Source organism: Purpureocillium takamizusanense, chromosome 6 (assembly GCF_022605165.1).
Source record: "Purpureocillium takamizusanense chromosome 6, complete sequence".
In the NCBI taxonomy this organism is placed as follows: domain Eukaryota; kingdom Fungi; phylum Ascomycota; class Sordariomycetes; order Hypocreales; family Ophiocordycipitaceae; genus Purpureocillium; species Purpureocillium takamizusanense.
In genome coordinates, this window is record NC_063073.1 from 402,895 (window position 1) to 429,512 (window position 26,618).

Sequence of the window (26,618 nt, forward strand, 5' to 3'; positions counted from 1 at the left end):
TCTCAGGTCATATAGCTACAGCCTACGACGTACGAAGTATACTGTACCTGTGCCCGAGACGAGCCTGATCTTGGGATTGCGGCATGCGCCCGCACTCAACAGTACACTAAACACTATGGAGGCAGCACCCTGAAGCACTTTACTTGCAAAGGGCAGGCTCTTCCCCCGAGGGTATCGTGGCATTGGACACGGAACACCCGTCGAGGCCAACATCGGTGGCCGGACACGGCCTTAAATCGAGTCGTCTAGAGGTCATCACTTGTTAGCGAGCATTCATCTCTCAGACACGCCCTGGTAGTCGGGATGGCATCGGCGCCTCGTCGGTCTGTTGATTTGCGTGCGTATGCAGCTGGGGCTCTGCATCCGCCGGTCTCGTCATGGCCGTGATTCATCTCTTCGCGGGTGAGCGTGGTGTGCGGCGTAATCGCAGGCATGAATCGTCGCCATCGCGTCCAGCCACGGGGTAACCGCGGTTCTCTCGCCGCTTGGCGAGTCCATCGTTCATTGCGCGTAGACTGTTGGTCCGAAGACTCTGAGCAAAGGTATTTACGGCGCGTTCCATCAACCGCCATCCTTTCATCCTCTCGCTTCCCCGTGGGGGCAAGTCATGCATCCAGTCGTATCCAAAAACACAGCTTTCAATCCGGTCACTCTTCCGCATCCCGAAATCACATTGCTTCTTTCCCCCTCGACTCAAACGGCAAAATCAAAACTAATAGGCCCGCGAGGATGAACAATGCGCCGCTCGTGTACACAGGCGCCGACGTCTTGAGATCCGCAAACATGGCAATGATGGGCTGTGACGGTGTCAGCATGGGAAAACGAACAAGAGTAAAACCAAAACATCACAAAACTAGACGGCGACTCACAGCCATGATGCCAAAGATGCGGTTGCACGTCGCGGCCAGGGCGTTGCCGGTGCCCCGCTGCGGCGTGGGGAAGATCTCGGGCGTGTAGCCGTACAGCACGGCGTACATGACGTTGCTGCAAAAGTTAAAGGCGCAGTTCCAGCCCAGGAGGGCGGTGCTGTTGAGCGCGGTGGTGGAGCAGTAGAGGAAGACGCCGGTGAGGACGGTGAAGAGCGACAGGGTGCCCTTGCGGCCGACGCGCGGCAGCTCGACGAGGAAGCCGCCGAGCAGGGCGCCGGGGACGCCGAGGACGGAGATGATGAGGCTGTTGCGGTAGGTGATGTAGGTGCTGCCGTCCTGGAACTCGGCGCCGCGGGTGGCCTGGATGTAGGGCAGGAAGGCGTTGTAGAGGGGGTAGCCGAGGCCGATGAGGGCCCAGATGGCCATGATGAGGCCGGTGCTGAGGGCGAGGCGCGGCGTGGAGAAGAGGACCCTGACGTGCTTGGCGTCGAGCTTCTCGAGATGGCGGCGCAGGGCGACCGAGGCGGTGGTCTGCGCGACGTAGCCGTCGGGCTCGCAGGCGCGCAGCTCGTCGACGGTCAGGTCTGTCGTCTTCTTGTTGCGGCGGGCGACCTCGTGGACGACACGGACGGCGTCTTCGTCGCGGCCCTTGCCCATGAGGTACTTGGGGGACTCGAAGATGGAGAAGAGGACGAAGCGGGCGAGGAACATGAGCAGGGTCAGGCCGCCCATGGTGATGACGAAGTAGCGCCAGCCCATGTTGTCGGCGCGGGGGCACGGCTTCTCGTCCTGGGAGCAGGTGAGGTTGCCGAGCAGGGGCCAGGCGATGAGGTTGGCGATGACCTGGGCGACGGCCCAGTCAATGGACAAGACAGTAAGGAGGTACTGGTGCGACTGGGGTAGGAACTCGAGGAAAATGGCCGAGTCGACGGGCAGGTTGCCGCCAACGCCAAAGGACCAGAGCGCGGCGAAGACGCCCGCGGCGGCGAAGTTTGGTGCGCTGGCGGCGACGAGGCCCCAGAAAGCCGTGAGGCCCAGCGTCAGGTTGAAGGCCCACTTGCGCCCGAAGATGTCGCAGCCGAAGCCCCAGAAGATGGCGCCCGCGAGCAGGCCGATGTTTTGCGCGAGGGTGAAGAGCGGCGGCCGCGAGGGGTTGAACTCGTTGGCGATGGGCGTGAAGACGAGCGACGTGACGATGGGCCAGAGGTTGTCGCTGGCCCAGCCAAAGCCCACGACGATGAAGAGCTGCCACTGGTACCAGCCCATGCCGATTTCGCGAACCTGTCCCTCTCTGGCGTGTCAGTTTGGGATTACCCAAATTTGGAGGATTTTTTTTTTTTTTTTAAAAATGATTCATTCGATAGTGAGCAGTGAGGAGTGAGGCAAAGACAGAGGCAAAAGGCAAAAAGACGTACCGCGCGGTTGAGGACCCTCGCCTTGGCCTCGTACACGGGGTCGAGCGCGCCCTTGGGGATAATGGCCGCATCGTCGTCGCTGAGGTCGCTGCTGGTGCCGGCCTGGTACGGCGGCGTGACGTCCTCGACGTCGGTCGTCTTGTCGGAACCCATTGGTGTCTCGTCTCACCACCGAGGTGGTTGTCGCAGATTGCGGGAGCTGGCGATGATGGTGATTCTTCTGCTGTCACCGCTTCCCAACAAAGGAGGCCTTGTCGTCGTCGTCGTCGTCGTCGTCGTCGTCGTCGTCCCTATCTTCGTCGTCAAGGGGAGAGAGGACACAAGCCGGCCAAGTGTCGTGAAAAGTGAACAAGACAGCAGACGAGGGGGGGGGGGAAGAGGCCGGAATAGGCAGCCCTGGGCAGCAGCAGCCACAGGTACTTGTAGTATATGTAGGTATGGACGTCCGGACGTCACGACACACCATCTTTTTTGCACAAGGCCATGCCCATCCACAAGTAACTACTTTCTCCGGACGGGCAACCCACAGGGCGGCGTCGGGCTGGAGCTCGGAGGATCGATCGCCGGTGCCACTGGCGTGGAGGCACCCGCGTATCTCAGTAGCACAACAGCAGGTTAGTACTACCAAGGTAGCACCTCACCCAGCACCGCGGGGAGGATTCCCGGAGGTTCACCCCCGAAGAGCAATAGCTTTCCTTTTGGGCTTTCCAGCATGTCACCGTTGACGGGGGCCGCTGCCTAGTAGTCAAATTTTCTCAACGATGCAATTTCACCTGCTCTTCTTCTGCGTGAACGTTTTTTTTTTTTTTCGTGTACCTCATGTCTCCAAATGTCACGAAGCTTGTCCGCTTGGCCAACTGGAGGAGGCATGGCGCCATGGCGTGCGCGCCGTCTGAGGCAAGGTACAGTGGGCGTGCTGCTCGCTACAGCGCCGCCGCGCCGCCGCTAATGGAAACTGGGCGCCAGATGCGGTGGGGGCGTGCGGGTGATGGGTGTCGATCCCCGCTGCCCTGACGGGTGCGTCTTGCTGGGAGTGGAGGGCGCGGTACAGGCCCTGAAGGTGGCGACCACTGCGGGAGACCGGGTACCTACTATCTACTAAGCCCGCATGCGTCGCTTCCGGCAGAGCAGCGAGGGGCTTCTCGTCAATGGACATGCGGACGCCTATGGACGTTAAGAGACACAACAGACCCGTGTGCGGTGAACGAAACAAACGCCCTCATTGGCGGTTCTATTTGCCTGCGCTGCTATCTGGTGTCGCGTACCTAGAAATGAATGCCCGGTCCAAGGTCCAACTCGCCGAGAGGGCGGATGGGATGGATTGATCAGCAACTTACTACAGTGGGCTCACGGGCCTGGGAGTGGTGGTTTCCCCCGGCCCCGCGGCTGGCGCCGGCCCCCACCCCACCGTGAGGTGCTGCATCACGCAGCCCAGGTCCCTCCTCTCAGGGCATCGCGCCCCAGCACGTCATCGCCCGGTGCCATGATTCCATCGGCCGGGGAGCATAATCACGGGCGCCAACGCTCCTAGTGCTCCTCTGCTAGCAGGGTTCGGTGTGACCTTTGCGTCGGGCTGACCGAGCCGCAGATGCAGCCCAAGTTCGGTCCAGCAATTGCCATGAAGAAGATGTCATTCTTTTTTTTTTCTTGGGGCGGCCATTCCCTCCACGTGGAGGGGATGCGACGTTCTATGCTGCTGCTGTCGAGGTCTATCAAATCGGCCGAGTGCTACAGTGATATCACGTACTTCGTATGCTACTGCAGCTGGTCCCTACCGACCTAGATACGGTCGTACAATGCAGTTCAAGTAAGTTTAAAGCGCATACAGGCATCTGCCTACAAAGCATGTCACGTAGATCGCAGCAAGGCCGACCCGACCAACTGGCACATTACGGGAAGCAGACTGTTTATCAAATATGCTTGGTCAAGGCTGCAACGGCCCGCCTTTCAAGACGGCCCTTCTCGCGCTCTAGGCCGTACCTCTACCACTCTTCAACGTGCGCTGTCTGTTAGCTTTGGATACAAGCCACCGTCTCTCTCTCAATGCTTTGCTGTGCCTGGTCTGGCCTGCCCTCCTCTCAAGGCTCCCCTGACTGTTCTTGAGAATAGAGAATTGGGGTCAAAAGATGTCGCCATCAAGTCTCCGCCGGCGTCACCGCATACGGGACAGTGCCTACGCCACACACAGACGACAAGACAAGACCAACAACAATTAAAAACAACAACAAACGCGATTCCGCTAGCAGGTATTCTCGCGCATCGCATCGCATGGCGCAAGAACGCTAGTTCATCGCGATATTCGATCCGGCCAGTCATGATATCCGACCTCGCGTTCCGTACCTTGGCATCGCGAGGCATCTGCAAGTGGAATCGAAAGCCCACGTGCTGCTCCTCACCGGCGACGGGCACGGCGGAGGACACGAATAGCACCGTTTTCTCACAGGCTCATGAAACTTTTTGGAAATGAATGGCAAAGGCTAGCCATTCTACGCTGTGTGAGAGTGTTGGAAACTGATCACAGGTAGACGACTTATCCACTATCGCAGCAGTGTAGCTGGTGCGCTTTGAGGATGCATCGACTTACATGCATAGTCGCCATGGGAGTAGTAGTCTCGCCCCGCGTCATGATTCCCTCGGCCGTTTGACAGAGACCAGCTAGCAGACGGGCGAATATAAGCGTTCTGCATGGCCTGTCTACTTTTTTTCCCCTTCCTTCCCTTCCTTATTACCTTTCCGCATCAGATGCCGACGGGCTAACTAGCGTGCTAACGTGACGGACCCCCCTTGGTGTCGCAGATGTCGTGACAGCCTCCTCGGGCCGGCCTCAGACTGCCTCACCTCTGTTTCGTCGCCGTTCGGGCTGCGGTCGCATCGTCGAGCGCCACTGCCTCGGCGTCTCTCTGTCTCTCTCTCTCTCCCGCTCCCTCTCTCTCGCGTGTGAGCGCCGCGGACGGCTTCGCAAGTCAATCGTCGTATCTTGGTTCAAGTGGCAAGACCCCTTCATCGGCAAGTGCACGCGCAACCACGCCAACAACGGGGGCGCGGAGGTCGGGTCTGGGCTGGACATGTATCGGATACGGTCCCCCCCCCTCTTCCCGCGCCATCTATCGTATGGGTTCGTCTGATGCCGCCGATCGTGACGCAACGCGCACGCGCACCGGGTGCATCCCTCGACTCGGGAAAGGGTCCTCTTCACGCGCGCGCGCAAGTTGTAGCAAGTTCATTGCCCCCCCCCCGCTTGGCACACAGGGAGAGTTGGGGCCCGCAAGGGTCCCTGCTGCCATGTGTTCTGTCTACTAACGTTGGTACTTGATACGTGCGGGACTCGCTTTCGACCCACGACTGGAGAACCGTGGTTTGACGGCAGGTAGAGCGTATTCTCTGTCACAGTACTCCATACGATGTGGTTGATTAGGATGAGTCCTGAGTCTTCGACCACGGTTAGCATCCCGACAGATCCGGGACGGGCTCCCTTACATGGTCACATTTGGCCGTCAGCATTCATGCCAATGTCATTCTTTGATCCAGCGTTTACCCCCAGGACCGACGCGACGTACATACAATGCACAGCCTCGCCGCCTCTGACGATACCTGCAGGTATGGAGTTGCAGCGCACACCGGTGGGCGGGCACTCTGTCAGCGTGGCAGCAGCCACCAGGCAGACAGACAGACAGAGAGACAGCAGCAGCAGGTCTGGCCGGTGGCAGCCCGGCTTTACCTTGCCTTGGGTAAGTAGCGGCTCGCGTCCCCTTCCCACCAAGTGTGGGCCAAGAGTACGTACCCAAGACCGCAGCAGGCATGGGAACACTAACACCAGCCGCAGCAGGTACGTACCTCAACCCACTGGCCGTTTTCTGCAACACCTGAAACACGGCATGGCCCCGCCGGTCCTCTGCGTCCCAGCGGAACCCCTGCCTGCCAAGCAGAAGGTGTTGTAGGTGCGGGGCGGGGCGGCACACAAGTTGACTTTCTGCATCGACGCATGATGGTTGATGAAGCGTGAGCCTGCCTGTTGGCAATAGGCGAACCAACTTGCCAACCCTACGGGCGAGCAGGCGCCTGTCATGCATAGACGCCGGTCGACTGCTGACTACTAGTAGGTAGGGAATTCTTCTCTCGTCGCTTGTTGCCGGCCTTTCTGGTGGGTGGGGGAAGGGAGGGAGTGACACGTCGCGCGCACAGTCGCCGCACAGAGTCTATATGACCTTTTTGGTGTCTTCGTTTACGCAGCAGAGACAGGGTATAGTATAGCTGAGCCTCCATCGTATGAGGCGCAAAACACCACCTCACGCATGCACACGCACAGCAACGTCGTTTGACCGCAGTGAGTAAACCAACCAGTCGCGCGCTTTCCCACGACAAACGGCTCTTTTTTTTTCCCTCTCCTTTTACCTTTCACTCACTCGCGCCGCAAGCCGTGTCTCACCCATCCGCACCGAAACCACCTACTACGTTACTACGTTGCTCTACGAGATACACTGCTTGCCTGGCCCTTTGTTATGCAGTACCGTCGACGACAAACGTACTAACCTACCTATCGTCGGCGCCGGCATCTCCTCCTTCCACGCCGCCCCTTGAAGCACCCGCCGTAACACGTCGTCACGATGTCCCCCCCCCCCCATCATCGGCAATTGCCTGCCTGCTTGCACGTCTCTACTACCGCTGCTTCTTTCTTCCTCTTTGCCTTTTCCCGCCGTTACAGCGCAGGCTATGCGTGTCTCGCTCCGCGGTCCGCCCACCACCCACCCCCGCGCCGAAACGCCAACCTGTCGTGCCATGTGTCGCAAGACAAACCAAACCCTCCGTAACCCGCTCTCCTCTCTTACACGTCTCCGTTGCCGCCACCACCACCACCCCTGACACTACGTATCCCTCCCTCTCTCTCTCTGTGTGTCTCTCACTCTCCACCACCCTCTTGGCTCTCGCGTCTTTCGCCCCCTCCTCCCGTCTGTCTGCACGCACGGCAAGCAGGCCATCATCCGTGCCCCTCCCCCCCCGACTCCACTCTCGTTACCACCGCCCCGCGGGCCCGCGCCCCCCTCCGTTCGGCCAACCAACCGGCGCCAAACGTGAACCTCACCACTGTCACCGGACAAGGTCAAGATGGAGAGAGAAGGAACAGCACAGCCCGCTCGCGATACCCCCCCGGTACGGTACGGAACCGCCGCTGGCGCGCACATGTGCCCCATCTTTGTCGCGTACCGTCCTCATCCGACACCTGTAGTACGTATGCACGTATGTAGCTACTGCGCATGGAACCTATGTTCTTGAACGCATAGCCGGCGCCCCCCAGTTGACATTTCCCTTGCCTTGAACCCACCACCCCCGAGGCGCCTAATCGGTTCGTCGGGCTTGGCTTGGCTTTCATCTTCCTCTCTTCTTCTCCTCCTCCTTCCTCTCTTCGTGTGTCTGTGCTCGTCGTCGGTTCCTCTTGTGTTCATGCCAATGCTTTCCAGACGTTGGACTTGAGACACCATCCTGTCCTTTTCACACACTCTCTCTCCGAGTACAGCTACTACTCCGGGATGCCCTCACTTTTTCAGTGACTCGACTCCCGCCCCCGTCCGTCCGTCTAATACCTGTTCGCCCCGCCTCGTGCTGGTCACCCGTGCGTCCGCTCGCTCTTCACACCACCGGCCGCCGCCCTCGCGACATACGAGAAAGAAACCTTCGTTCAAACGACAAGACAGAGGAGGCCACGAGCCAGCTCACCAGATACACACACGCCCGCCGGTCCGGGTTCAACGCTCACTCACAGCTCTGCCCCCGTTCTCATATCGTGAGATCCGTAGGGATAACCACCGCTGGGCCGGTTTCAGTCGGCCCTGCTCTTGACCCCTCCCGTCGAAAAGGGGACAAACAGCACCTTAAATTATAATTCTCTCTTGGCTCCAGCGCCAGGATATCGGCTTCCCCTGTGTGTACGCGCGTGCGGCCATGTCCTGCTGAACCCTACGAACGACACGACTTGACTTGTACACACGCACGCGCGAAAACATAGTCCGCCCCTGTCCAACCGCGAGACAGCAGCATCACCATCGAAGTCGTATCCTCCTACGCAGGACCGAAACCCCGAAAAGGCAACGACAGTGGGTTAGCCTAAACGAGTAGAGGAGGTGGAGGAAGGAAAACAAAAGACTCGACTGCCGACCGCACGCTCTCTCCCTTGAGCGTCCGAGTGCAGACGTGCCGACGATGCGCCTCGCCCTCACCCTCTCCGCCGCCGCCACCGTCGCCATCACGACATCCGTCCCCGCCGTCCTGGCCGGCGGCGGCGGCGGCGACGGCGGCGGCAGTGGCGGCCATCATCATGTCTCCCTCCGCACCCGCGTCGTCCCCAGCGACACCCTCCTCCGCGCCGACGACGTCCTCTCCCTCCCGTACGAGTCCCACCAACCGAGCGCCCCGTTACTCCTTCTGAGACGCACGCCCCTCGTCTCTCAAGAACCGTCATCATCATCATCATCATCATCATCATTATCCGCCGCCGCCGCTCAAGCAGGCAACAACAACAACACGTCCGGGGGAGTAACAACCAGCGCAGGCGGCGCCGTCACCGCCTTCAACGCCTCCAACTGGGACGCCGTCACCGACGCCGCCTGCATCGACGCCCTGGCCGTCCTGCCGCGCAGCAGCAACCCCTCGGGCAACTGCCTGTGCTACAACCTCCCCTCGCTCGACACCGCCTCGGGCGTCTTCGAGGCCGACCTGCGCCTCTACCGCATCTCCACCCCGCGCGACGCCTTCGCCGGCGTCTCCCCCGTCGACATCTCCGTCGGCGTCGCCTACCGCGGCGCCTCCGTCAGCCCCGTCGCCGCCGACGACCTCATGGGCCTCGGCGCCGTCGCCAACCGCACCAGGCTCGTCGTCGCGCCCCGTGCTGCTGCTTCTGCTGCTGCCGCTGCCGACGGTGGGCCCAAGCTGCTCCGCAAGTACCTCTTTGTCGGCCAGATCGACAAGGCGCGCATGCAGCAGAGCATGTCCATGTAAGTGAAGTCAACATATCCCCCCCTTTTGACACCCTCCCCCCCAAACTTGATGTGATTTGCTTGCGCGTGCAACAAGGCAGAGAAGAGAAGAGATGGAGACGAAAACCAGACAGAGAGAAAAGACGCAGACGGAGAGAAAACGAGACAGAAACAGAGAGAAAAAGAGACAGGAACAAAAAAGCTAACCCAACTTCCAGGGCCGCCCTCGAATCCCTCGTCATCCCCACCTTCACCCTCTCCGCCACCGACCGCTCCGGCACCCCCATCTCCACAAACGTCTCCCTCAACGAGGCCTCCTTCCTCACCGGCGTCTTCGCCTCGCAGGTCGTCCTCTCCGACTTCTCCGCCGCCCAGGCCGCCGTCGACGCCCGCCTCGCCGCCCTGCGCAACGGCACCGCCGCCTTCGTCCTCCCCGGCACCCAGCTCATGGTCTTCCCCATCGGCCTCGTCATCACCGCCGTCTGGCTCCTCCTCGGCGTCTCCGCCTACGCCGTCGGCACCTGGCAGCGCGTCAACTACGCAGAGACGTACAGGAGGAGGGTGCGCGTCAGCGGCAAGCCCGTGGCGGCGACGTTTTAAATGTGTTTGTCGTCGTCAGTCTTGGTCGTCGTCGTCGTCGTCGTCGGGGCCCCCCGGGTGGCGGCCGGCCCGAGCCAGTTCCATCCCCCCCCCCCTGTGCCTCCAAACCACCACGGCGATGGCGACGGTGCGCTGGCGCAACCAACTTGCACGCAATGAATTTATGGCATGAATGGCAGGAGGATCCGAGCCCAGGGTCCGCGGACGGGGCCGCGTGGCATCCCTGACTCAGGCTGAGGAAAAGCCTCTTTTCTTCTTTGACGCTACCGGCACCAGCGACGAGTTCCCGTGCCTCAGCTCTGTTACTGTTTCTCTTCTTGTTCCGTTCCGCACTTGTTACCCCTCATAGATCCATTTACTACTAGCCTTTAGACACTCATTGTAAGCGCTGCATAATACACCACCACCACCATTCGGACACTCTTTAAATCATTCAGATATAACTACCTAGGGTGCTTTCATTCGCATTCTCGTAAAGTCTCGTCGTGTCATCATATCCGCCTTGGGTATTTCCTAGTCATCACCGTGCTCATCTCTGTAATGACAGTGCAGAGCTCTAAACCGCGCCAAGACTCCTCCACTCGTAGAATAGTGAATGCTCCTCAAATTACAGTCAATCCAAATCAAGACACACATGGCCTGACCTTACCATCGTGTTGAATGGCAGGCCTCCCTGGCCGCCCCTATCCGCCATGCGCTATGCCAAACCCGTTCAATTCCTCTTCAACGTACCAAAGCACCAGATGATCACGGGCCCAGGGCAACTATGCGACCGACACGCTGGCCCTGCGTTCCCCGGCCCGCATGCGCCCCTTCGTCCATAGCAGGAGTTCAGTGAAGGCCATGTAAATGCCAGTGACCACCCAGAAGGAGATGATGACCCCCAGGCCGCCCACGAGCCGCGCGTCCACGACCCGGCGCATTATAACGTCACGCATCGCCCCATTCATCATCAGCCAGCCATAGACGGGGACGAGCTGTTGTGCCACCGCAGGCACGGACTGGACACCCTGCTGCGCCCCGCCCTGCTCGCGCTGTCGCTCAGCGATGGTATCCGCCATACGCCAGGCAACTTTGTTGTTGATCTTGTCCCAGGTAGCCTCACACGCCGCAGCGCGGGCCGCATCCGCCATGCGGCGCCTCAGCTGTGAGTCCTGCGCCAGCCTTACGGCCTTGGCGACGAACCCATCCAGGTCGTTTGGCGGGACTAGGAAGCCGGTCTCGCCGTGCTGAACAATATCCGACGGCCCGCCCTCATCCCGCGCAACAACCGGGACGCCGCTAGCCATGGACTCTAGCACAACAAGACCAAAGGTTTCTGTAACGGAGCAGTGGAGGAATACGTCGCCGCTGGCATAGGCCGTTGCGAGGTCCTCGCCCACCTTGAAGCCCGCAAATACGACTTTGCCCTGCTCTCTGAGCGGATCGAAAAGTTCCTGGACCTCCTTTTCCACGTCCGCATTCCTGTTTCCGCCGACAATGTAAAACTTGAAGGGCAAACCACGGGCGTCCATTTCCTTGGCAACCTTGGATAGAAAATCGAAGCCTTTTTCGCCGGCGATGCGGGACACGGTAACGAAGATGGTTTCCCCGTTTGGCGCAATTTCTCGGCGAAGCTGCTCGCTTCGGCTCTTGGGGTTGAAGAGCTCCGTGTTGACCCCGCGCGCCAGGAGGTCGAGCTTCTTCTCCTGGACGTTTTGGCTGATGAGATACCTCCTGACAAAGCGCGACGGATAGAATATGGTTTTGACGGAAGGGTGACGAAAGAGGTAGCTCTGGACCGCGGCAAAGGCAAATACGGCGATGTGACTGAGTGGCGCCGGGAACAGGATGGAGCAGTAGCCAGCGAGGTCGGTTTGGAAGTTACATATGACGGGGATCTGGTTCTCCTTTGGCTGCTGTCTCAACTGGAGCATAACCTGGAAGCCTAGACTGGCCGGGGACGCGAGGTAGATCAGGTCCGGGGGCGAGTCGTCGCCAAACGTCCGCGAGTATAGGGTCGAGTTGCGGACGGGGTAAACAATGGACAGCTCCGGGTTGAAGGGTAGCGGATAGCCCGTAACCCGCACCTCGGGCTGCTGGTCGGCGGGACCCAAGTTGGGCGATGGCGGGGGTGAAAATGTGTTGTGTTTTGTGTGGTTGTGAGGTGCAACAACAGCAACCTGCGCGCCGTGCTCCCGCAGGTGCGTCACGAGCATGAGGGTCGTTCTGCTGACGCCATTGACGGGACCGAACGATTCGGTGCAGAGCAAGATGCGCTTTCCCCTCAGCGATTCGGGAAACTGGGAGAGATCGTGCTCGGGATACAGCTTATAGCCGTCCAAGAGCGGTTTTGTCGACATGACGCCCGCGTTCGAAGTCGTCGGCACAGCACGAGTATCCGAACTGAGAAGAAGAGCGAGAGTCGCACAGGATAACGCGCTGGGTTGCACAGCACATCAGCGCATGTCACGAACGCGGCGCGACGGACGTGCTTTTCTTTGCCTCTCTTTGTTTTGCGACGTCAAGTGGCGAAGGCACGTGGCTTAAGCCAGTAGCTGAGGCGCCTAGATCTACAATTCAGCAAGGGCGCATCATAGTTTGCCATTGCGGCCGCATCGGCTTCAATGGGAAAGGCCATGGTGGGCACGGGCTTCGGGGGTTGGCCGCCGTTTGTCGGCAGATGCAGCCAGGGTCCAGCGGGGTACGTGAACGATCTCGGGGATGCGGCAATGGCCGGAGGAGGGGTAAGGTTGTAACGATGGGGCTGAGTGCGGTTGGTGAACTTTGAGACAGCATCATGGCTGTGGTTGCCATAGAGTCTTTGTTTGATGATTCAAGGCAACGACGGGTCCCGCATTCTCGGATGATTGAGCGCTTCCCGCGTGCTATTCAACAGTAGCAACATGAGATATTCTTCTGATGACACTGCTTTGCTCTCACGATGCTGCGGTAATGTACACCATCACTAGTACGTTATTGCGACGTACTTTGTTGTAGCAAAGTGCGTTTGAGAGTCGCAGTTTCGGAACTCGAATCATGGACGGCCTTTGGTTGCAGACGTGTAAGTGGGCGGAGGCTACCAATCGGCGACGCACCAATCACAAACCCGGATCGAGGCAGGTGCCCCATTCGCCAATCGACGTCACTCGAAGGGTCTGCGGCTCTTCACACCAAGTGTCCGAATCGCGTCGCGAATAGGCGTCCATCTGTGTTCCCCCGTGGTCGCGCTGGTTGGACGGCCTGCCCTCGTTTGGATGTCATGTCGAGGGGGACAGAGCGGCAAGAGTCAATGCAAGACATCTTGATGTCACCTGTGTGGCAGCGGGTGGCCCTCGTGACACCGCAAACAGCTGTGCGATCGAGACTCGGAGGAGGGGCCTAGGCGGGCACACTCGTCCTGATCCGGCTTCGAAACCAAGTCAGTTCGACATGCGCCTTGGGCGATTGGATACTCGAGTTCCGGCATCGCCTGGGGTTGCCGAAACTGACGAGTGCTGCGTGGGTGCAAGGCAGCGTGACTTGTTCCAGCCGCCCGCGCCGTACGGTCCCGTCCGCAGCAAACAGCATCGCGGGACCAGGGCACGGCTCGGTCAAACGCCGTCCTCATGCGACCGACACCTGCCGAGTGCGCCTGAAGAGGACGATCGGTTTGTGTGTGCGAGGTTATCGTGGCACCCTGTCCAGTCGAGACAGGCGAGCATTTAAAGGACGTGCCGCAATGAAGGAGGGGCTGGTGGCGGGGACGAGACGAGACGAGGTGTCACCCGCCTGACACCCTTGGCACCTTCCTCAACATGTTCGCAGCAACCCACTTCGTAGCATCGGAGGCAGGAACGGCGGTCCTACTGGGGCTCTCTTTCCCGCCATCTGCCGCATCAGGGGCCGCTGATTTCCCGTCGATGTGGCTCAAGCGCGACGGGGGCGCCACAATGTTGGTGCAGCGCAGCGCAGTGCAACGCTCGTCTTCGTCACCACCCCGTTAGTAATAATACGATCAAGTACAATTAGAATTAGCTTCTGGCAACGACCGCGCAACACTGCCCGATCGTATGCGGAGTGCGGAACTGGGCGGTGAGCCATGTGGGACGCCCTATAATTACGGTTAATCGGGTTCTGTGCACCACCAAAGCCGCTCCGTCAGCGATGGGGGCCACCGGCGCAGAGTGCCAAGTTTCATCGTATATCCGACCGTGAGAGCGTCCAAGTCGGACGTCCACGATCGTGATGGACTAGATCAGGATCCTCCCACCACGATCCCAGCGCTCGTCGTTCATCGTCCGTGGTTCGTCCGCTTCGAGTCTCGCGTGCGCGCCCGGAGGTGGCCTCGTGTAAGCATGGCAAATGAGCGCCAAGCGGATGGCGCGCGATGCTGGGATTCGCAACCGGCCGCCGGCGTGCCTGCCCGGGATGCTGGCTGGGCAAACTAGGCTTCACCAATTGGTCGCCGATCGAGATAAGCAGGGTCACCAACACTCCCCTCCTTATTAGCAGGCTTCTAGCGGCTCAGTGGACCGCTTCTGGCTGGGCTGGTACAGTACCTATCTGAGCGAAAATCTCGCCGGCGCTGGCGGGTGAAAAGAGGCGACGCTGTGGAGCTGGCTGGTCTGGTTTTCGGGCTTATTGCCGGGCCACGTCCTGACGTCTGAGGAAGGCAGGCGGTCGTCTGACGATGATGGACTGAAAGAGTACGATGGACTGCCTAGGCAGGTATCATTACGGCACAGCGAGGGCCTGTGCCTCGCATCCTGCGCAGAGATTACACATGCGTTACAGTAAAGTTCCTTGTCAAGCCTACCTCTACTACTAGGTATTCCTCACCGCACGGTCTGGGCTGCTCGCATCAAGCTCGTGCTGGGTTTTCTGGGATGCCCTGGACCATGTGCCGGCACGTCGGCATGAGTTTTCATGGCGTCAAGTCTTGGCATATGTCTCTCCTGCTGCTTGGCATTTCAGCCGCGACGGCTGAGTGAGGAGACGTGACGAATGCCATGGCCAGGGGGGAGTCTCGTCCTGCTCCCCGCTTTGGTCCGACGTCCAGACAAACAACTCAAGAGGCCTGCGGGTTGAAGGTGCTGTTGGGACCAATTCTTCGCGTGATGAGTCGCGTGGGAGGCGTCGTCCCCCACCTTCACTTCGAGATTTCAGTGGACCGACTATCCCTGTGGCTGGCCTGAGCGCCGACGCCGACGCAGAATGTGGCCGACTTATTACGCGTTCACCACCATCAGAATCTCACCAGCGACGGGAGGACGATATTCTTAGCAACACTGCAACACTAGAGCGTTGAAGGGGGAAGCGAGGGAGGACAGGCCAGGCCGGATGGGACGGCTCCAAGACCATCGATGGAAAGACGTCCCACGAGTGATCTTCTGATCGTCTCTGCCATCGGACCAGACGTGTGATGCCCAGCTGCCTTGTTTGGGGCATCTTCAGGCCATCCCTCCTCGTACAGGGCTGCTTGCGTGGTGGCGCCCTGGACCTTCCGTACCAGTAGCTAACTACTATACTACTCCTTCCTTCCGTTCCAGTGCTGCCCTGAGACGGTACCTCCGTCCGGCCAACCAGCCGGCATCGCCCAGCCCGGGCCTGCCGCTGTCGGCGCCGGGCCATAGGGGCAACGCCGAGTCCGCCCCTTGCGGCTCCTACCCAGTGCCAGTCCCAGGTCCATCCCACCCGACGACGCCGGGCATGCGGGCCTGGCACACCTCTGTGCTACTGGCCTGGCCTGGGCGACCGTCCTAGCGGCTTGGGAAGGGCGGGGGGGGGGGGGTCCACGGGGGTCCACCCACTGAAGGCGACGCCGTCGGGTGCGTCTGGAGGTGCCTGGGGCCCCCTTTGGCGGGTGTTTGCATCGTACTAAGCGCTGTCTAGAGATTTGGCTGCTGGTCGCGATGGCGAGCATCTGGCAGTGGTGGCCCAGACGCCATAGCGGTGCGTAGCGGTTCGCATCTCTGTCGACATGGAGCGTCTGGGCAGGCCCCCGGCTTGAACCGGGCAAGAGGTGAGTTGTGCCTCCTTCGCCGCTCAGGTGACATGGAGAGCGAGGATGTGAATCATTAAGGCACGTACGTAGATCCATGCATGGAATCATGAGCAGCGGTGGTAACGCATCCCCCCCCTCGACTCGTCCTGGGAGCAGCGTCAAGGTAAGCGCAAGGTTTATCATAGTGGAGGTGCCTTTCCAGCGCCCCATGGAGGCCCCGATATAGTTCCCCCACCGTGGATGTGGATGGCATCTGGCAAGTGCAGCGGTTCTATAGTAGGCAGGCATGTGCTGCTGTAGTACATACTGCTGTACTGTGCCCTAGAGATTGGAGTGCCAAGTGGTTCGTCTTGGCACCCGCGCCCCCGAGCGGCAGCGCTCACCGCCGCCCCGTAATTTCCACACCTTCAGCGCGCGGCGTGCGCCGTGGTCGGGCCCGACCTAGGTAGGTACTGCTCCGGCCGTCCCGCTGTAGAGACTCCCTTGTACTGCACCCATTGAGAACTCTGTGCCGGCTGCAGCCCAGCCCATCTCGGGGGGTTCGGTCCACCCGTACAGCTCTGTAGCAGTGAGTGGCACAGCACGAGGGTACCTTGTTAGGTACCTGGCGATCGGAAGGGGCAGCGGAGATGGGGGAGGTGCCAGAGGGTCATGGGGTGCCAGATTGGGGGAATGTTACTTTGTGGCATTTGCGCGAGCGTCAATCGACATCGGATCCCCGCCAAGTCAGTCCGTCACCTCAGTCAGTCAGGTCAACGCCTCCCACCCCGTGCCGCCTCTCTGGCCTGGCCGGCTTCTTGGCTGCGCTGATTGCGCTGGCTGGCTGGGCTGGGCTGGGCTGGCTGATCAACCTCACACTTCCCGAGGCACGCCGCCCCCTTTCCGTCCTCCCAACCGCCAGCCAGCTAGACCTCTTTCTTTTTTCCTTTTTTTTTTCTCTTTACTAACTTCCTCTTCCCCCTTCGTCCTCTCCTTCTTTTTGAGACGACGCTGTCCGGTTCCATCGTTGCGGCATTCACTCGTTCCTGCGACTACTTCGGTCACACGCCGTCCTAACTCCCTCTTGGATTGGATCCCACAGCTGCAGGTTGCTGCGCAGTCACTGTAGCTGCGCCACGCCCCTTACAGACAGACAGCCCGCAGTGCTCGCTCGCCGCTCGCTTTATTAGGGAGAGCCCCTCCACCACCCCCGGGGTCGCAATGCCTTCACTTCCTGAGGCCGTCGTCGACTCGGTCCAGAGGCTCGGCCTCAACGGCTCGACGGAACACACCAACGGCTCCTCCAATGGCAACGTCAAAGTCCGCACTATCTGCTGCGTCGGCGCTGGCTATGTCGGTACGTCTCACAACCTCTCCCACCACGCATTGTCGCATGTCTCGCCCGCTGCGCCTGTTGAGCCAAGGGTCTTTCTTGTGTCTTGTCTTGCCGCCCCGCCATTAGCACACGCCCTCTTTTCTTCCCAACAGCGCGGGCCGCAGACAACGAACGAGCAATTGACTGACTGCTGCTCCCCACAGGTGGCCCGACTGCCGCCGTCATCGCCTTCCAGAATCCGCACATCAAGGTGACGGTCGTCGATAGAGACACGACCCGCATCCGCCGCTGGAACTCGCGCCACCCTCCCATCTACGAGCCCGGCCTCCACGACATTGTGCGCATAGCCCGCGATGGTGGCCGCGAGGCGTCCTTCTCCAACGAGCCCGCGTCCGACAGCGAGGGATCCTCGGCCGACGAGGGTGAGACTGTCGTCCCGCCCCGCCCCGGCAACCTCTTCTTCACCACCGATGTCGCCACGAGCATCGCCGAGGCAGACATCGTCCTCGTCTCCGTCAACACCCCCACCAAGGAGCGCGGTGTCGGCGCCGGCAGCGCCACTGACATGACCGCCTTCGAGGCCGTCACCGGCGTTGTTGCCCAGTACGCGCGCGAGGGTGCCATTATCGTCGAGAAGAGCACCGTCCCATGCCGGACGGCCCAGCTCGTCGCCGATACCGTACGCGGCCCCCACGCGCAAACCTTGCTCAATGCCTCTGCTAATGCTTTCCTGCAGCTGTCCATGCATAGACCCGGCGTCCGCTTCGAGATCCTGTCCAACCCCGAGTTCCTGGCTGCCGGCACGGCCGTCAACGACCTGCTGTACCCCGACCGCATCCTCATCGGCTCTGCGCCTACACCGTCGGGCAAAAAGGCCGCCGAGGCGCTGGTCAGCGTCTATGCTGCCTGGGTTCCGCGCGAGCGCATCCTTACGACCAATGTCTGGTCCTCGGAGCTGGCCAAGCTGGTCGCCAACTCGATGCTGGCACAGCGCATCTCCAGCATCAACTCCATTTCGGCCGTCTGCGAGCAGACGGGCGCCGACGTGGACGAGGTGGCCAAAGCCATTGGTGTCGACCCGCGAATCGGCAACAAGTTCCTCATGGCTGGTATCGGCTTCGGCGGTAGCTGCTTCAAGAAGGACGTCTTGAACTTGGTCTACCTGGCCGACACCATGGGCCTGCCCGAGGTGGGCGAGTACTGGCGGCAGGTGGTCAAGATGAACGAGTACGCGCGTGACCGCTTCACCAACCGCGTCATCCGGTGCCTCAACAACACCTTGGTCGGCAAGAAGATCACCATTCTCGGCTATGCTTTCAAGAAGAACACGTCGGACACGCGCGAGGCGCCCGCGCTGGAGATGATCAAGACCCTGCTGGAGGAGCGACCCAGGGAGGTTGCCGTGTTTGACCCATGCTGCAACCCACTGGTGGTCAAGAAGGAGATTCTGGACCTCCTCGGCGCCGAGGTCAGCCAGCGCGTCCACGTCTATAGCAACGCGTATGACGCCTGCGAGGGCAGCACGGCCGTCGTCATCGCCACCGAGTTTGACGAGTTCCGAAACCAGCCCGCCCCCAAGCCGGCACCGGCGCTGGCCCCGGAGGCGGCGCCCAAGATGATTGGGCGCAAGCCAAACCCCAAGTCGGACCCGCGGCCGTTCAAGGGCTCGTCACCGACGGAGAACGAATTGCTGGCCCTGCACAAGCACCTGGTGCAGCGTCCGAGCGAGACTTCAGCCGACCCCCTGGACAGGTTCAACGTCGAGCCGAGCTGCGAGGCGGACTGCCCCGACTGCATCACGGAGCGCGAGAGCGAGAAGACGGGCGAGGCCACGGGCATGGGCAGCGCAGAGGAGTACAAGCCCAAGGAGCGACTCGACTGGGTGCGCATCGCCGGGTCCATGGCCAAGCCGCGGTGGGTGTTTGACGGCCGAGGCGTCATCGACTCGCGGGAGATGGTCAAGCTCGGCGTAAGAGTCGAGAGCGTCGGCCGCCAGCACCGCTTCTGATTTGGGCGCAGCACGTGAGCGACGGCATGCATATCAACGGCCGAAAACCATGTTAATCTTGGATGTTGCATCGGCGCACGTTCCTCTCGGGAGGGCTTGCGCCGTTATTGTTTTAACGGGCATGAGCACAAGTTTTGGACCAGGAGGAATGGGGTTTACTAGCAGGCTATAGCACTGCTTCATCGTGGGTGGGCAGACCCTGAGGGGGCCAAGACCACAATACCGCCGCCTCCAGAGAGGAGGAGCAAGAAAGAAAGACCTTGTCGAGATTTAGAGGGGCTTGGAAGAAATTCATGCCGCCGGACGAGTGGCTTCATATTGCTAGATCAATTTACAGCGATACCTTTTTGCCTCATGGCCGCATGAGACGTGAGGGCGGACGGGGGCGGCGCACTGGCCATCCCATCCTGTTGCAAAGACAACAGGCATTGTCGGCTTTAACAAGTGTTTGAAGCAACTCAATCACGGATGATCAGCCGCTACCGTCGCCGCGTGCGTGCGGGAGAGGGAGAGAGAGAGGATGAACGCCTCTAAGCACCGCCCGCGACAGACAGGTTTGTCCGACGCAGCGAGGGGCGGCTCTCCCCATGGCATCGGCATATCACAGTTCGTGGTCCCGGCGCCACGCGGGGTTTCGATGGCGGATGCGCTTTCTCGTCTCTCTCTCTCAGTGTGTGTGTCTCCTTGTGTGTTTCACCGGCGATCCACCCGCGTCTCAGCCTTCCATGACGACACCCATTCGCCGCTCCTCCCCCTCCTCCTCCTCCCCGACGGAAACAAAAAAAAAAGAAAGAGGGCACGTCCGCGGATTTGAATCGAACCGAACCGACCCGCGGCGACGATGCGCAGTTTCGGATCGCGGCATGGTGAGGCAGCCTACCTGGCGGGAGAGGGTTGATTGACTGACGCACGGGGAAGAGGGCAGATGCACCCGACGGGGGCGGGGAGGGGGGAGGGCCGCACGAACAGCATGGGCCAGCCAGGCAGAACCACTCCCCCCAGGGGGAACATCGCTTCTCTTTCAGATGGCGTTTCAGGTCCGAGGACGAGCCACGAGGTCTTTTCGGGGGACGAGGGAGGGTTGCGGGAAAGACGAGAGGGAAGGAGGGAGGTGTCATTGACCTTGCCTCGCATCACGACCACGATCTCGCGAGAGACAGAGAGAGTGTCTGAGGCTGTTGTCGGATCGTCGTCGTTGAACACTGACGGACTGACCTTTCCGAACCCCCGTCGCCGCTCTCTCTCTCTCTAGGGGACGACCGACACGCGAGAGCCTTCTCACAGTCCGGCTCGGGCTCACAAAACGACTTGCGAGATTTACGTTTCATTCATTCACCATCATCTCGGGAAAAAAAGGGGGGGGAGCGGACCGATCGAAAGAGGTGAGGAGGAGGGTGAGAAGCGAGCGAGCGAGCGAGCGGCCGCCCAGACGGTACATGCGAACACGACGATACAAGCACACCGCTCACCAGGGACGAGGACCAGCATCCGCCCATCAGACAGACAGACAGACAGACAGAGAGCGCGCGCGCTCCCCACGAGCGGCGAGAGGCGAGGAGCCAAAGCCAGCGAACTTGGCTACTTTCCTCCATCCATCCTTCCATCCTTCCATCATCCCCCATGAAAGCAGCGCCGCACCACGCCGCCGGGCTGACCGCCGCCGCCGCCGTGCTGCTCGCGGCCGTGGCCTCGGCGGGCAACGCGCTCCCGCCGGACAGCATCCCGCTGCGGTGCGCGACGATATGCGGGCCCATGGTCGAGCTGACGGCGCTGTGCAGCGTGCCGTCCCCCGGCAGGATGGCGAAGCGGCGGCGCGTCGACAATTTAGCGACACCGGGGCGGCAGCAGAATCACAGGACGGCTTCGATTGCGACGACGGCGGCGACGGAGCAGGCGGAGGAGAAAGGGGAGGGGGCGGAAGGATCGGTCGAGGTCGCGGGCGTGGCCGGTGATGCCGGTGACGATAGTGGTGTCGGCGAGCTGGAAAAGAGGTCGTTTGTGACCATTGTGGCGCCGCCGACGTCGCTCCCGCCCGGGTTCACGGTGTCGACGCCGGATACTACTCCGTCGTCATCCGAGGCCTGGACCGCCCAGCAGGGCGTCGTCGTCTCGCCGCGGATATCGAGGGTCACGCCCGTGATATCGACGCGCGCGCGGCAGCCAGACCAATACATCACCACCACTCCCACGCCCGGAGCGCCCCCCTCGCCCATCGGCGTCAGCACGACGGGGCTGGCCCTGGGCGCCGACGGGCCGCCGCGGGGCTCGACCGTGAATTCGCCCGTGATGCCGTCGTCAGCGGCGCCAACGAGCCAGCAATCCTTACCCGATGATGATGGCGGCGACGACTCTACGGCGACGCCGCCGCCGCCACCGCCGCCACCGCCGCCGCCGACGACGGTTACGACGACAGCGGCTACTGCTACAAGTGTGGCTGATGCGGTGACCAAGGGTCCTTCTCCGGGCGGTAGCAACATGGGCATGGAGCAGGACGGCCACGGCGGCAACGGCGGCAACGGCGATGGAGATGGGGACGGAGACGCTCCGGACCCGGAGGAGGAGTGCGTGTGCAAGAACCGCAGCTTCGACGTCGCGCAGGTGGCCGGGCTGTGCGCCGACTGCATCATGCAGGGCGGCGACCTGCACAACAGTATGTGTTCCCCCCTTGATCTCTCTACCTATGTATCTGAATGCCATGTTCCCCTTTTTGAGTATCACACACACACACACACACACACACACACACATCGGCATCCTCACCTTTCCGAGCCAGGGGATTGATGATGTAAATCTCTTTGCCGGAGAAAACTAGCCTGCTGACTTTGCCTCTCCTCCCACAGACATGAACATCATCATGGCAACGTGCAACTTCCCCAAGGTCGGCTACTCCCCCGCCAGGGACAGCATCGCCGTCAACGTCAACGTCAAGGCGATCCGCCCTCCCGGCAACGGCACGGCCTCGTCCGGCGGCTCGGGGCCTTGCGTGGACGCCGTCGCCGCCGCTGGGCGCGCCGCGCTGGTGGCAGCGGCGGTGGTGGCTCTAGCCGTGGGCGGGGGCGTGTTTGGTTGAGCGCCCCGACATTTTCAGACTTTTTTTATTTTTATTTTTTCAATGGCTTTTTTTTTTCCCTCTTTGGGGCCTTTGCCTGTCCCTGTCTTCTTCTTCCTTTTGATTAGACAAATGATGCGCGGCGTTGGTATCTGTGGTTGGGGGTTCAGGGTAGCATTCATGAGGCACAACGGGAGGGGAGGGATGTGGACGATGCATGTTGTCTGGTGTTGTGTGGATGTGTGTGTGCGTGCTCTCAGGCAAGGTGAACACACAAACATGAGCTTCTGAATGATGGGACAAAGAAATCCTATGACGCAAAATTCCTGGATGGCTCTCTGGACGTTGCGGCTCTTGTCAAGGAGTTTGTCAGCCTTTGTGGGGTTGGTTTATATCGAATCCAGTCGTGAGCGGAAAGGGGGGCCGGCCTCAACTGAAGCCTAGCTTATATATGTATGAATACATTGGTGCCTGGTATGACGGTATAGCCAGCTCGAGTTGTAAAACGTTTCAAAAAAAAAAAAAAAAAAAAGAGTTGTTCGTGTTTCCCACAGTAGGACAGGACGCTCATCACGATCCATCCCGCCGATGCCACCCCTCCCTCTTTGCACATCACCCGCGACGCGGGCTGCACCACGGACGGGCGACGGCCAGGCCACAAACCCTCGCCGCCTCAGCGCACTGCTCGTGCTGCGGAGTGTCCGCTACGCCCAGCTCCGGCGTGTCCTGGCCAGGCTCAACTCCCGTCGGGGAGTTGGCTGGTCCATGCCCCTGACATGACCCTGACGCGGTCGTCGCCCAGTATGCACGGGCCCGGCCGGCCGGTCGTTGTTGGGCTTTGTGAAGCGGATTGCAATTTTGCAAGCGTCCGCCCTCTGGGACGGCTTTCGTCCTCGTTGGCGGCGGCTCGCCGGGCAGAACCACCAGACAGCGGACCATGGTTCGTTGTTTACCGGTACTTTTACACATTCAGGGGGTGAGAGATGCGGGAAAAGAAGCATTACATTGCACCAACAGGGCCATCATTATCAACATCATCATCATCACAACATGAAAACAGACAGATATGGAAAAGCTCAAGAGGGTTGAACATGGCCAGTACGTAATACATGACGTGCGTGGTTTTCTCACACACGCGCGCGCACATGTATGTATATATATATATATATATATATAAGGTTGTGCGACATGCAATGGCCCCCCTTCCCCGATGCTCTGGAATCTCCATGCTGACGACTTGCTGTTGACTCGAACGGCTACTACACTAGCCGCCGCCGCCGCCATTCGAAATTGAAAGTCTTTGCCCCCCTTTTTACCATGAAGCCGCCTTGCCCGACCACCGCCCTCATCGTTGCCCTCCACCTCTCGTCGTCTTGGGCCCTACAACACCTTTCTCCACGTGGCAAAGGCAGCAGCAGGAGCAGCAAGATCCCCAAATGGGAGCCATGTCACGATCCCGACACTGGGAGCACCGTATTTCAAGGCGTGAGTCACCCACCCCCCCAGAGCCAGACTCTTTCCTTCTTTCCTTGCTATCTTTCTGTCATTGTTTGCCGCCACCTTTTCTTCTCCTCCTCCTTCTTCTTCCTCTTTCTCTCTCCTCCTCCTCCTCCTCCTCCTCCTCCTCCTCCTCCTCCTCCTCCTCCTCCTCCTCCTCCTCCTCCTCCTCCTCCTCCTCCTCCTCCTCCTCCTCCTCCTCCTCCTCCTCCTCCTCCTCCTCCTCCTCCGCCTCTTCTTCTTCTTCTTCTTCTTCTTCTTCTTCTTCTTCTTCTTCTTCTTCTTCTTCTTCTTCTTCTTCTTCTTCTTCTTCTTCTTCTTCTTCTTCTCCTTCTTCTCCTTCTTCCTCTTCTTCTTCTTCTCCTCCTCCTCCTTCTTCTTCTTCTGCCGCTGCTGCCGCTGCTGTTGCTCTGGTCGTTGGCTAACGCAATCACTGATGGTGTGCGTGTGTGTGTTTGCGGGTGTAGTCCTGCTCCTCCTACACCAACAACTGCACCGTTAGTGTCCCCCACGTTATACCAGCGCAGGGACGGGGCACGCCGAGCTGGATTTGGGTGAGCTTGGAGTTGCCATGCATGGCAGAACATTCGGTAGGTTTGATATAAGACTCTCCGTCCCGCCTCCTCCCCCACCCCCCCCTTCTCTCCCCCCCCCTCTCTCTCCTGCTGCCGCCGCGGCTGCTGCCTGCACTGGCATTGCCCATTCCTTCCATTTTTCTCTAGAATTCTCCGTACTAAGTCCAAGATGCAGTGCGGCGCGGAAGGCAACCACTGCAGCTATAGCATCGAGCTCCTCACGGTGGTTTGCGACCCCCATACGATGGGCACCTCACCGCCAGTCTACGACGAGTCCAGTTCAACCCCGCCGTCTTGCGACGAGACTGGGAACAATATTTGAGACTATGTGTCTGATCTATGCAGCATAGCATTTGCGCGTCCGCATGTAAAACTCGGAAGAGGTCGGTTGGGGGTCTACCTACGGGCCCAGCTACAGCAAATCTTTTTTTTGGGGGGGGGGGGGGTTGGCCTTCTTTCTTTCTCGAAAGCTTGTCTAGGATTTCGAAAGTGAGTGAAGCGAAGCTTTGGCTTGCAGGAACGCGATGCTGGATTCAAATAAAGCCATTCGTGAAAGATTCCCTCGCCCAAGGGATACTGTCTGTCTCGTCATCGACTTTGGTCATTCCCCAGCACCACGATGCGGCAAAGACGTTGGGGATGGGGGAATCACTTTATGAAAAGATAATCCATGCCTCATTCTCGCTCTCTTTGTCTCCGGGTCTCTCTCTTCTCTCCTTCTCTCCCCGGCGCGGTCGAGGCGGCTGCTGACCGCGTATCAAGGCCTGCATGACGTGACTGGAGGATGGCAGCACCCTTCCAGTGGTCAGACAACGGTGGCGGCGGAAGAAGTGGAAGAGTAAGACAACCTAGCTTGCGGACTTGTTGGAGAGCGGGGACTGGGGGGAGGGACGCCCTCCGCCCGCTGCCCTGCCGTGGAGTTAACGGCAACGCCATCTCCGACGTGCGTAAACACCATTGACACTTGACTCTTCAGGGCCCGCCGCCTGCTTTCTAACTACTAACTTAGTTAACTCAGTAGCTGGACAAGGCAAAGGAGGCGGCTACAGACGTCAGAGGCAGAGAGAGTATTTAATCCATTGCGCCTGGTCTCGGGATGAGTATTGATGGCTGGGGATCTCACACAACTCACTCAGGAGTCGGGACAATTGACGGCTCTCAAACTTGATCCAAACTGCAGCCACACACCCTCACGTCTTGAGCTCGCATCCATCCATCCGTGTACTATTTTATTTTTCTTAAAAAAACATTGCCTCGCGGCATCCATCCCCCAGCTGCCATCTCGTCCTACACCACCAACCACCACCATATCACGATTCACCACCATCACCACCACCTTCATCACCATCACCATCGCCGCCATCATCACCATCACCACCATCACCACGACTCAAATCACCACCCACCCACCAGACAGTCACGTCAATCCCACCATGCACCTCATTCTCACCGGCGCCACCGGCCTCGTCGGCTCGTCGGCCCTCGACGCCATGCTCAAGGCCAAGGACGTGACCAAAATCTCCATCCTCAGCCGCAAGCCCGTGCCCATGGCCGAGGCCCGGCGCGACCCGCGCGTCAGCGTCATCCTGCACCGCGACTTCGGGACGTACGACGCCCAGCTGCTCGACCGGCTGCGCGACGCCGACGGCTGCGTCTGGGCCCTCGGCATCAGCCAGACAAAGGTCTCGGCAGACGAGTACGTCAAGATCACCAAGGACTATACCCTCGCGGCCGCCCGCTCCTTTGCCACGCTGCGCTCGTCTCCCTCTTCTTCGTCCTCCTCTCCATCTCCTCCCTCCTCCGGTAGCGACACCGGCGGCGCAAAGCAACAGCAGCAGCAGCAACAACAACAACAACATCAACAGCAAAACAGGCCCTTCCGCTTCATCTACGTCTCGGGCGAGGGCGCCACCCAGTCCCCCGGCCGCTTCTCCGCCATCTTCGCCCGCGTCAAGGGCGAGACGGAGCAGGCCCTCGCCGACCTGACGCGCGAGCTGTCCTCCCGCCTGCAGGCCGACTCGGTGCGCCCGGCCTTTGTCGACGCCTCGCGCCACGACGCCATCAAGCCGTACATCCCGGACCCGGGCGCGCTCTACCGCGCCGGCATGGTGCCCCTGGGCCCGCTCATCCGCACCGCCTTTCGGGGCATGCACTCGCCCACCGAGCAGCTCGGCGCCTTCCTGACGCAAATGGCCACGGGCAAGCTCGACGGCGACCTCGAGGGGCCCGGGGCGTTCAAGCTGGGCCCATCGTGGGTCATTGAGAATGTCGGCCTCCGGCGCATCATGGGCCTGTAAGTAGTAATAGCAACGGGAGAGCAGCTACGTCGGTGCAGCGGCAGCAGCGGCAGCAGCAGC

The 26,618-nt window shown here is 60.3% G+C and overlaps 6 protein-coding genes across 6 annotated transcripts; 4 read left to right on the forward strand and 2 right to left on the reverse strand.

Annotated features, from left to right (window-relative positions):
• Window positions 1–138: 138 nt before the first annotated feature.
• On the reverse strand, window positions 139–2,685 carry JDV02_006603 (uncharacterized protein). The gene is made up of 3 exons (XM_047988015.1): window positions 2,285–2,685; window positions 870–2,150; window positions 139–797 (listed from the first exon to the last, which is right to left on the reverse strand). Exons 1-3 carry the CDS (start codon window positions 2,435–2,437, stop codon window positions 669–671), a joined length of 1,563 nt encoding a protein of 520 aa, XP_047844006.1. The 5' UTR covers window positions 2,438–2,685; the 3' UTR covers window positions 139–668.
• Window positions 2,686–8,479: 5,794 nt separating this feature from the next.
• JDV02_006604 (uncharacterized protein) lies at window positions 8,480–9,852 on the forward strand (the record flags this gene model as incomplete). Its single annotated transcript, XM_047988016.1, has 2 exons — window positions 8,480–9,270; window positions 9,471–9,852. The coding sequence occupies 2 exons, from the start codon at window positions 8,480–8,482 to the stop codon at window positions 9,850–9,852; spliced, it is 1,173 nt and encodes a 390-aa protein (XP_047844007.1).
• A 764-nt stretch (window positions 9,853–10,616) lies between these two features.
• On the reverse strand, window positions 10,617–12,194 carry JDV02_006605 (uncharacterized protein; the record flags this gene model as incomplete). Its single annotated transcript, XM_047988017.1, has 1 exon — window positions 10,617–12,194. The coding sequence occupies one exon, from the start codon at window positions 12,192–12,194 to the stop codon at window positions 10,617–10,619; it is 1,578 nt and encodes a 525-aa protein (XP_047844008.1).
• A 4,484-nt stretch (window positions 12,195–16,678) lies between these two features.
• JDV02_006606 (UDP-glucose 6-dehydrogenase) lies at window positions 16,679–19,484 on the forward strand. The gene is made up of 3 exons (XM_047988018.1): window positions 16,679–17,153; window positions 17,336–17,811; window positions 17,869–19,484. Exons 1-3 carry the CDS (start codon window positions 17,018–17,020, stop codon window positions 19,138–19,140), a joined length of 1,884 nt encoding a protein of 627 aa, XP_047844009.1. The 5' UTR covers window positions 16,679–17,017; the 3' UTR covers window positions 19,141–19,484.
• A 1,276-nt stretch (window positions 19,485–20,760) lies between these two features.
• On the forward strand, window positions 20,761–22,237 carry JDV02_006607 (uncharacterized protein; the record flags this gene model as incomplete). The annotated part of the gene is made up of 2 exons (XM_047988019.1): window positions 20,761–21,790; window positions 21,981–22,237. The coding sequence occupies 2 exons, from the start codon at window positions 20,761–20,763 to the stop codon at window positions 22,208–22,210; spliced, it is 1,260 nt and encodes a 419-aa protein (XP_047844010.1). The 3' UTR covers window positions 22,211–22,237.
• Window positions 22,238–25,679: 3,442 nt separating this feature from the next.
• JDV02_006608 (uncharacterized protein) lies at window positions 25,680–26,615 on the forward strand. Its single transcript, XM_047988020.1, has one exon. The coding sequence runs from the start codon at window positions 25,695–25,697 to the stop codon at window positions 26,556–26,558; it is 864 nt and encodes a 287-aa protein (XP_047844011.1). The 5' UTR covers window positions 25,680–25,694; the 3' UTR covers window positions 26,559–26,615.
• The last annotated feature ends 3 nt before the right edge of the window (window positions 26,616–26,618 follow it).